The sequence below is a fragment of the Pteropus medius genome, unplaced genomic scaffold, assembly GCF_902729225.1.
Source record: "Pteropus medius unplaced genomic scaffold, Ma_sr-lr_union100, whole genome shotgun sequence".
Taxonomy (NCBI): Eukaryota; Metazoa; Chordata; class Mammalia; order Chiroptera; family Pteropodidae; genus Pteropus; species Pteropus medius.
In genome coordinates this window covers 3,780,716-3,792,109 of record NW_024352947.1, presented here as the reverse complement: position 1 = coordinate 3,792,109, position 11,394 = coordinate 3,780,716, and the positions used below count along the sequence as shown (strand labels likewise).

General features: G+C 43.6%; 1 protein-coding gene across 1 annotated transcript in view; it reads right to left on the bottom strand.

Moving 5' to 3' along the window:
• RYR2 (ryanodine receptor 2) overlaps window positions 1–11,394 on the bottom strand; it is a 535,670-nt gene that overhangs the window by 286,786 nt on the left and 237,490 nt on the right. Inside the window, exons 6-9 of the mRNA XM_039850351.1 lie at window positions 11,305–11,383; window positions 9,461–9,573; window positions 3,551–3,650; window positions 2,772–2,868 (exon numbers count right to left, since the gene is read on the bottom strand). Of these exons, the coding sequence (XP_039706285.1) occupies window positions 2,772–2,868; window positions 3,551–3,650; window positions 9,461–9,573; window positions 11,305–11,383 (389 nt within the window). The remainder of the gene's footprint in view (window positions 1–2,771; window positions 2,869–3,550; window positions 3,651–9,460; window positions 9,574–11,304; window positions 11,384–11,394) is intronic.

Below are 11,394 nucleotides of genomic sequence, written 5' to 3'. Positions count from 1 at the left end.
TCCCTCTCTCTCCAACATACGCAAACATAAACATTCTCCATTTCCTCTCCTTTTATTTCTCTCCGAAGCTCTCATCACCTAGCATATTCATCTATGCACGCGTGGGTGTGCGTGTGTGCATAAATAAGCACACTTACGTTTTTACTGTCACATGTCCCCTCTAGAGAAAAGAGACTTTACAGCTTTTTATACACTACTATAACCCCAGGACCCACAATGTGATAGCCATTCCATAAATTCTTATTGGATGAACAAAACCACTTATGAGCTGTGTGTCAAAATCCGTTTTAACATGCAAGTAATGCTTCTCAGAAAAATGTTCCCTAGTGCTGGTTTCCAAATCACAGATCTTGAATAATAATTCCAGTGACGTCCTCCTAATTAAAATGATATTCCTCGTACTTAATTCAGACGGTGCATCTTTAATCCATTATTACGGTCACATAAAAACAGATGGACGTAGCCCAGGGGCAGAGCCTAGAACATGGCAACCACATTCCAAGCCTCCAGAATGAAAGTTTATTTTTAAAGCAATAATTAAAATGCTATGCTGCATCTGACAAGCACTGGAACCTGTTTCTCCCTGATTCATTCTTTCTCACTATCTGAATGTAAGAACTAAGAAATCACGGTTCTACGGTGAGTGCTCAATGTGTCTCTCCTTTCCACCCGACTCGTAAGTTCTGTAGATTGCTTTTCTACTTTTGTCGTTGTTTAGACAAGTTGTATACCAGCAATTTTAGAGCCCTTTGTCTTCCTGGAAAAATCTCGAGAAACCTGAAATAAAACAACAGAGATGCTGGATTTCGAGAGCGTGTGAGGATTCCGTCCACGAGAGGGCGACGGGGAGAAAACGTATTTAGTCTAATTTCAGTACATGTCATTCTCCGATTTAATTCCACTTAATTAAATGACACGACATGCTCTTCCTGCTGAGACTTTTTCTTAATACTCCGATGAGAATGCAAACGTGACCACATACACGTTCAAATCCAGCGTTGAGAGAAAGTTAAAGATGACTCCTTCGGTTCCTAGAATTATAGAGCTCGTCGCTGAGCTGCATTTTCGATCGCTACATTATAATCACGTACATCCGATAACTGTCACTGGAACAGGACCCGGCAGGTCGGCAAGTCCATTTAGGGACACGGCACTCACGACCGAACTGCCCCTAAATTATTCAGAAGTAGGGGTCACTCTGGCCATGTCCTTAACCACTTCCACTACTTACAACAAACTTGTCTTGACTTTAGTTTTTAACTGTAACAACAGGACAGCATTAGTGAGTGCAGACAGGCCATAAAGACAAGAAGGGCACCGGGAAAAAGAAACATCTCTCTGGAACGGGTCCAGCTTCCGAATCACTGTCCAAACGTCAAATTATATGTATGTCTTACTGTAGATGAATCAAAATACATTTTTAGGTTATCGTTACGTGCTTCTCCCCCGGGCTGCGCTGTCCCGTGCCTTCGCCGAGTCCCCCGGGGCACTGAAGTGACAAAGGGTGAGGACGGAGGGAGACAGAGTTCTCTACGCAATGATACTCCAAGATCGGAAGTAATAAAGTCCTCTATAAACATAAAAATAAAAGAACTATTTTTACCATTATATGCGAATAATTGCTCGCTCTCCCTGAGCAATCGAGGCAAGCACAGCTCTCTTGAGCACCGAGCTTAGGCTGCTGCCTCCTTCTGACTCATGTTCACCCTCCAGCCACGATGTGTGTCCAGTGTAATCTCATCTCGCCGCTGGATGATGCTGCACCCGGGGTGTGTTCTTGCTGAGCTGTGATGTGCTGTCTGAATGCAGACTGAGGTCGACGTGACGTGAAAATTATCAGCATCACATCAGGAATAACACCAGTGGGGCGGGGGGTGGGGTGGGGCGCTCCATCACGTATGCAGCGGGGAAGTGGACTCAGAATGATGTTAAAATACCTTTGAAACCTGCCCTCATCTCCCCCGCAGTGATAACCAGCCATCTAAAGGATTATGGGGCCTCTGCTCTGTCATTGCCACGCTCAGTAACACACTGGTCCACCATGCAGATCCCCTAAGGCCCAGGAGAGGCGGACAAGGCCGCCGAACGCTCCAATTCAAAATGTAAACGTCCAGCTGTTAAAACCAAAAGGATGCTCCCTCGACAGCTGCTGGCTCCTCCACCGAGTGAGGGCGGGGCCCAGCCCCCCGACTGGGCGCAGGTCAAGAGCAGAGGGTTTCCTCAGAGGCGGCTGGGCTCCCTCCCCGCGAGTCTCCGCGTGGAGAGATCCTGGCCTAATGCCCAGTGACAGTGACGTGAGAGAGGTGTTATAATCACACGAAATATTAGGGAAAGTGATCAATTCTATTATCTATGTCAGTAAACGGGAGGTAATAGAGAAAGGCCCTAAACTTTTGTGCAAATCGAGAACTCTGACTGAAACTGAATCTGAGACTAAATGTCCCAGAAAGACAATTAATCAAAACTAATGAACATTTAATGAAGTTTTAAGTAGTTTAGTTCAATATGTTCACTCCTCTCACTGAGTTTAATTCCATGCTTCTTATCATGTTTAAATTATACAGAAATTCTCAGCAATTCTATTGATAGGTAACAAAAACATGAGAAAGAAACTTCTGAGAAGGCCAACGACTGGGTCACTTCAGGAGACAGATGACCGTCAGGGGCCCACTGTCTATTATGTTAACGGCCTGAACAGACATGTCCTTAACCTGAAAGATTACATCAAGGCGAGAAGATGCACGGCCCAGGCACCGAGCCGGAGTACCCACCTCCGCTGCTCCTCCCCGTGCTCTCCCGAAGGGACAGTGAGGCATTCGTCCATGTGTCCGTGCAGCAACCTGAGGACGTCGCCACCGATCAGATACCCTGCAAGGATCGAAACGCCGTCACCTTCGAACTGTCAGGGTCAGATGCTGGCAGGAGGCAAATCCCCGGGTCCAATCTCTCGTTTCCATGGACAGAAAGTCAGAAGTCTAGCAAGGCTTAGTTCTCGGCCCAAATCGCAGAGAGAGATGGTGCCACCAGCCTGCTGCCTCTGAGCCCTGGGTCCCCAAGTGCCACAGTTTGTGACATTCCCACTAGAAAGCACAACTTCAGCCCCATAAGATCCTTCATTAAACATACGAGTATGGATAGGCTCAGGTTTGGACCTATGCAAGTGACGATAAGCAGAGCAAACGCAGACAGTTCCCAGATACCCTGACGCATAAACACCGTTGTGGTCCAGCCCTAAGTTGCCCTCCCCGAAGATGAGAAATCTTGAAGTTAGTCTGACTGACCAATACCCTGAGGCCGAAACAACCCCTAGTAAGCTATCGCGTGAAACACACACAAAGCTAAAGCTGACAATAGCGTAAAAATAAAGATAAATCAACACAAACGTCACTTGTGAACAGCAGTGTAAACGAGAGGCTTGAAGGACTTGCGTCTACACGACAACAGCGTGACACGGAAAGCTCGCGTGAACAGTCGGCTCATTATCACAATTCCAAAGGTGACTGTCAGGTCCGCATCGAGGACGGGCCCCTCATCGGGGTGGGGTTCTCACCTTGGGCTGCTTCGCTCCCTGAGCTGATGGGGGCCACGCTCCACAGGGTCTGCTGGAAAGCAGCGTCCACGTGTAAGCTGCCGTCACCGTAGGACAGGTGCTGCGGGAGAGGCAAACGAAGCATCACTCCAGGCTCCTGCAAGTCTTCTTACGTCCCAGCGACTCAGCCCTGCCATCGCAGGCTTGCACGCGCCCGCGGAACAGCCACTCCAGCCTGTCACTCAAAAATGAAGACACTAAAACAAATTTATTAAGTAGACGATTTTGCTTTAAGCCTCATTGATGGACAAAACCGTACAGATAGTGGGCACTTACCATTAGGACTATAATAAGCTTTCTACACGTCACAGTGCGACAGTGTTTTGTCTTCAGTTTTACTGGGTCCTCTAGGGACTTTCAGCTGCAATTTGACACAAGAGCCACTAGATGGCGATATCTCCTAACAGGTCTCTAAAACGAGGACGACACATGTCCCCCAAAATTCAGTGTTACAAATTTCAGATTTTCCTTCTTAAAAATAAAAATGTATTAAAATAACATTATACATTTTGAGCCAGAAAATATGAGTTCTCCAATGATTTTTAAAGAAAAGCAAAGTTATGTAACCACTCTGGAATGTTACTGTCGAATGTCATTTATGTTGCTAAGCAGGACCTGGCAGCCTCCGGGGATTCGAAAACACACAGAGACACCAGTGCTTTTCGGGGACATCTCAGTAAACACCCCGGTGCTGCCCGAGCGTTTCTGCAACACTTCCGTGCTGACGGCAGACGAGGCTTTCAGGCTTCCGTTGTGCCTGGCCTTTCCCAGAGACCCAACCCTCCGGGCCGAGTGGGGAGCACGGCAGCGAGAAGTCATCCCTCTGGCGCGTCCCCCAGGCCTTTCACGCCCTCTGGGCCCATTTACCTAAAGATCCTGTTCTCAAGTCACCAGCAAAAATAGGTATTTCACTCTCTCTCTTTTAAAAACAAACAAAACAAAGAAATGTTTGACATTTGACATATTTGTAGCTATTTGATAAGTAACTCCTCCAATCAATAAAAGTCTACCAGTTGATTTATCTGATTTAGCGATAACCTGCTGATGCCCCTTCATGGCAGCCAGCTGTCCGCCCTTCACCGCCTCCGCGGCCCCTCGGCCTGGCCTTACGCGAAATCCCAGCTGAGATTCCTTTATTGTCAAAATTCTTTAACTGTTTACAAATAAATCATGCCCTCTGCTTCCACAAACAAGAAAAATACATTTTCCTTCAAAGCTATCAAGACGCAATGTAATTTCGTGTATTTTTCTTGGTCTCCCTCTCGTAAGCTGTCTGGCTCAGGTTCGCAGCTGTACCCCTGGCATCCAGCGGTGTTATTTAATAAACGAGTGTGTGGAGAACCAAACCTTTAAAGTCAAAGTGTAAACCTAAAAAATATTTCAAGCTATTCCACAAATATACCTATTTCGATGACCTGGGCCAAAACAATAGCGTGCACACACATACATACACGCACACACGGTATCTCTATAAAACCATACGGATTTTACCAAACCATGAGCGGATGATTCAAAATAACAACGCTTAAATTTTTACTTTCCAATTCACGTGAAAGCTTATGCCATATTATGATAAGTAGATTTTCATCGCTCGTTAGTTCTTCATGGTTCACTGACTATACTATCATCAGCATGGTGCTAAATATGAATAAAACACACGCCCCTCCCCGAGGGCACTTGTCATTCAGAAGAGAAAGTGACATAGAGACACGAAATGCAACACTGTGACGCGGTGGCAGAGCTCCGCTGTGAATGCGCCAGACACCTCCGAACTGTAACTGGCCTGCGCCCCCCACACACGCCCCGGTCCCCTGAGAGGCTCTGATAAGGCCATCGGTGTGACAAGGAGGAGGCTCACACAAAGGGGCCGAGGTACAGGGACATAAAGGACAGCAGGGAGTGTCGTCTTTGGGGGCCCAGGGCACCGACTCAGAAACCAAGCGAGAGGCAGGCGCGCAGCAGGCGGCCCACGCGGAGGCCTCTTCCTGTGGGGAACGAGGAGACTCTGGGAGGCGAAAAACAATGAATACGACAGAGCCCTAAAACGATGGAGCTTCGGTCGGTGGGGGAGGTCCACGTGAACTACTAAACGACATGCACTCTTCTCAAGAAAATATCCTCTCAACATAACCACTTTAGATGCTTCCACTTACTACTGCTGCTTAAACAGCAAAGGAAAATCTGGGTAAGACCAAGGCCAAGTCGGGCCCGTGGCATTCGACGTTCAGAAAGCCGCTGGTCCACGGGCAGGACAATGTGCAGCATCTCAGCAGCGGACAGCACCCGATAAATCGCCCCTCGGGACTTCGAAACCTGGGCTGCGCGCTCATGCTTCGAGTGTCCTTGGTCATCCTGTGTGGACTTATTTTCTGTATTTGAAACCATGATGACGAGGGGTCAGACTGCAAAAGGGATCCACGGCACACAAAAAAATTCAAAAATATCTGAATTCGACCCTTCTCTGAAACATTGACTATTTACTCATTTATTTATCTCTTAGAAAGGGTCAGGTACTTTGGCCTTGGTGACGCAACGCTCTGGGTGAATTATCCGGTGACAGGGACACAAATAAATAAGACGCATCATCCCTTGGGCTTCATTGTTTATTCTCCTGAGAAAAAATGAGGGGCAGAGACTAGATGCTCTTTCTGAATGTAATATTCTGTGACTCCACTGCCTGAGACGCAGCGAGAAAAAAGGTCAAGGCAAATCAATTGAAAATACCTTGATTGGTACAATAAATGGACTGAACATATTCATGATCCTGTCTTTTTAGTTATCAATATTTTTTATGCAGCTTGAGACAATTCAACATATCATTATGCAATCAAAACACCTTGTATTTCTTATTAGAAATTATTAGGTACGTAGGAGACAGGCAGAGTAAGTTTTTATGAATCCTAAAATAGCTTTTTCCTTTTAAGCATTTTTATCACTCTTTAGACTGTAGAGTTCTGTTTTCCCTAATTTACTTTCAGACAGTTGTCAGCTTGGTAATGTCTTCGTGGATCTTGAAACCTCTGACTGTTTCTATAGGTGACCTAATCAATAGAAAATTAGGCAAAAGTCAATGCTTCCAATGCAAGCGATCCAATCCATGCATAAAAACTTCTGCACACGGGATCAGGTGTATCTTCCCGACACAAGGAAAAGCTGCTTTATACGCTCTACCTCATTTGCTGAGTCTTAAGTGGATTTACGGTCAGTAATACCTACTCAGCCATGTCTTCCTAGTTTACATAGTACGTTTCTCTTATATTTAAGCTACTTTGCTAAAGCCATCTTTTTTATTGAATTACATTACACTTGACATGCAATACGCTATTAGTTTCAGTGATCTGGCATTTATATAGATTGCCAAACGATCTCCACAAATTGAGTTCCAGTCTGTCACCAAAGTTATTACAGTATTATTAACTATGTTCCCCACGCCGTACATTACGAGCCATGACTTGTTTATTTTACATCGGGAAGTTTGTGCCTCTGAATCCCCTTCACCTACTCGGCCCCTTTCCTCAACCCCTCCCCACTCTGGTAATCACTTCCTATATATGTGACTGTTTCTGTTTCGATCTGTTTATTTGTTTGTTTTGTTTTTTAGATTCCACATATAAGTGAAATTATACAATATTTGTCTTTCTCTGTCAAACTTATTTCACTTTTCATAGTACCCTCTCGGTCCATCAATGTTGTTGCAAATAGTAAGAGATCATTCTTTTTTATGGCTGAAAATATTTCTGTGTGTGTGTGTGTGTGTGTGTGTGTGTGTGTGTGTGTATTTAGCAATGGACACTTAGGTTGCTTCCATATCTTGGATACTGTAAACAATTCTGCAGTGAATGTAGAGGTTCTTATATCTCTTTAAATTAGTGTTTTCATTTTCTTTGGATAAATACCCAGAAGTAGAATTGCTGGATCGTATGGTAATTTTATTTATAATATTTTGAGGACCCTCCATACTGCTTTCTATAATGGCTATAACATTCCTTCCTGATTTCAAAGTATACTACAAGCCTATAGTAATCAAAACAGACACGTAGATCAACAAAACAGAATAGAGAGCCCGGAAATAAACCTATGCATTTTTGGTCAATTTATCTATAACGAAGGAGACAAGAATATAGTGGGGTAAAGACAATCTCTTTAATAACTGGTGCTGTGAAAATTGGACAGCTCTACGCAAAAGAATGAAACGACCACTATCTTACACCACATACTAAAGTAAATTCGAAACAGATTAAAGACTTGAATGTAAGACTTGAAATCATAAAACTCCTAGAAGAAAACACAGGCAGTAATTAAGCTCTTTAACACCAGCCTTAGCGATATTTTTTTGGACCAGTCTCTTTAGGGAAAGGCAACACAAACACAAATTAACTAACAGGATTACATCAGACTAACAAACTTCCGTGCAGTCAAGAAAGCTACCAACAAAATGAAAAGGGACCCACTGAATGAGAGACGATATCGGCAAATCATGCATCCGGCAAGGGGTGAATGTCCGAAATATACAAGGAACTCACGCTACTCAATAGCAAAAAAATTAATAATACTGCAATGACTGCGATTGGTTTCCAAGTAAAACTAGAACTCAAAATGTGTATCGTTTGATCAGAACACATCCCAGCACAGACGCAGGGCAAGGGCTTCCTAGACGCTTATTCGACAAGCTGTCACGGGCGCACTGTCCTGGAAATGTGCGTGGCGCTTGTCTGCACCCACGCGGGTCACGAGACTAAAGGACAGACAGGCTCCAGGGCTCCCTGCAGCTCCGCCCGTCAGACGCCCCTCAAACGCCTGTCACCCCATGAGCGCCTCTCGCCAGTTCCCCATCTTCATCATCCTCCCTCCACAAAGCAAGGGAAACAAACCGTTTTCCCTCGAAATGTGTCAGAGCTGGAACTAGATGTCGGCAAAACCGGACTTGCAACACCCCGAACCCAGCCGACTTCCAGGTTCACAGAGCCAAGGGTACCGACCGCTTACTTCACCCTAAGTCAGTTAAACACAAATAATATGCCGATTGATGGCAACGGGAATACACTTTCTGTGAACGGCGCGGGCCTAACCAGCAACGCTCGATTTCTGATTTTTGTTTCGACCATTGTCCACTATGGTGCCTGGGATTTTTGGGAGTTGGTATTCATGTAAATGTTATAATAGCCCATTTTACTTTTAATGACTTTTTCAATCTTGAAATAGAAAGTGTTCTGCACTCACATCTTTTCACACTCCCACTGATTTCAATCTATGAACTTCTGTATATGATTATTCACTAAATAAGTTCGATTACATATATGTTGGCCTCACCACAAAAATTAAAAAAAAAAAAAATATGCCTTCATTGGTTAAACATAACCTTTTCTTCATTTTCCCATTTCCAGCCCCTACCCTCTGAAACTATGCAACGTCAATGAGACGCTGAACTGTTCTTTGTCTGTCTCTTTTCTCTTTTCCAACACGGTAAGTGTTTCTCAAATAATCGCTTTCATAAATATCAAAATAGGTAACCACAACCTCATTATGCAGCATTCTCATCGGATGCAAAATAAGGTCCATGGAATTTTGAATTCCTGATTACACTGCATTTACATGCTATTAATAAAATAATCCAAGAACAGGCTCTCACAATATCATGAACAAGATCAAGGGCACAAGGGAAGCCTGTCAAAACAAACCTGGTGAGCCACACTTGCACACGCCCCACCATTCCCCGACTTAGGGAGCTATTTATAAATCATCAGAGATATACATAGGCTTGTTTATAAGCAATTTTCCCGGATAATTTTCAATCCGAACTTCAAAGGGATGATTGGATTGACCTGTCATTTATCACATCACCAAGTCCATGATCCTACTTCCCACACTTACCAAGTACCTCTCCGAGGACACGCTCACTAAGATGAGGTCATCTCCGACTCGAACTTTCTCTCCTTCCGACCGCTGCTTCGAGGCCGGGTGGATGGTCCACCAACAAGCCTCACCTGCAGTGCAGGGGCAAGCGAAACACAGATATGCCTCTCAGTTTAAAACCGGTTTTCTTCACCAGTGACTCCAAAATAAAAGAGGGAAATGAAGTAAGTTTTCAAAATCAGTCTCCTTAAAATGAAATTGCCCTTTTCACGCAACCTTCAGAAATGTGAACTGTAATGCAAATTAATCTCTTAGACGGTGAAAATCAAAAGAATTAGGCCGAATTAGCTTAAGAAAAGACATACTGAAGTGCAAAGCTTCTCGTAGAACTGGTTGTGACATTTTTGAGAAGTGTGGTGTCTTTCTCTCCCACTAAGAATTGCTTAAAAACAATATTTATTTATGCCAACAGAAGGCCACTCATGTGGCCCTGCTTCATCCTTGACACAATCACATTAGGACACTGTTCACGTTGTTCTCTGTAATAGTTTTTCGCCAGTTGATTTTTAAAAAGACTTGGGGTTTTGTGATGTGACAGTTGCATTATAAGAATTTAAAGAACTCTGTACTTTTGAGGGATGCTGATTTGAAATGGGTGCAATTGTTGTCATCTACATTTTTCTATCCTGTGCCTTATTTTATTTTGTTATTTTAAAATGTGGTAGTTTCTATTAATCTAAGGGTAAAATATAAAAGAATTCTACTACTACAGAAGGCTATGTAATAAAAAGATCTATGTATAATCAAATAATTTCTTCTAGAACAAGTAAAGCATAATCCTTATAAACTATATATCCATTCTTTATTCTTCAGTCTTATTACCTAAGATAGAAACTTAGCATAGAATTCTTCAACCTGTTTCATAGTTCCTTTTAACACCTAAATGTAAGTTCTATCCAAAAATGAGAAAGGTTTTACTGATATGATATAATCATTTTCATTCTCTCCCTTTGCCCAGCTTTATTATTTTTCCGAAACACTTTTTTTTCTCTTCTTCCTAATTTCCCAGTGCCAGGATGTAAGCTCCATAATAGCAAGAACCATTCATGTTTTGTTTCCTGGGTTTCCCCAGACACCAACATTTTTGCTTTCAATGCTCTGGCACTCAACAAAAATTCATTTTGCATAAATGAGTAGGTGAATTAGCAAATAACATTTCTTAAGCATGTTTAACGATCATCATAATCTGTGCCCTGAACTGCTTTTCTTACACAAACTACAGAGTTACTCGAATGTCGCCTTGCAGAATTCCTTATCTTCATTCACTCAATCCACATTTTTAGAGTTGTAGAGTTTTTCATTCATTCACTCAAACATTTATAAAACACTACTATTTGTCAATCATTGCTTTAGTAGCTTGGGATACATCGATAAACAGGGAAGAGAAATCTGCCTTCTGAGCTTAATTCCGATCCAGGCAGGTAACTCAGAAGCAGCAGCATAAGGGATCTGGGTGCAGGAAGAGGGATTGCCTTGTTGTTGTGACTATTTTGTAGTCATCTCAATGTATGAAAACGACTTATACACTGTGCAAGTACTACTTCTGTTTTTCCATCCAAATCCATCACGAGAATAAGGTTTGAAGTTTAGTTTGAATATCCAGCTAATCGTGTGGTCATGACAAGCGATAAAAACAATGCGCACTTCCTGCTTCCATTACACACTTTCCTTAGAAAGTAAGTCGTTTTTTCCTGACTCCGCCCATGAGGACGTTCATCTAATGCACCTGATGGCCTCGTGACTCCTTCCACCCCCCGCCATGGCTCTCGGCACGCAGTGTCGGCGTGGGCCGCGGGACTCACCTGTCGTGTCTTCTTGTAAGCCAACATCGAAGGCCAGTTTATCAGTGGAAGACCGGGAGGTGGACAAGCAGCACAGATACTAAAAGACAC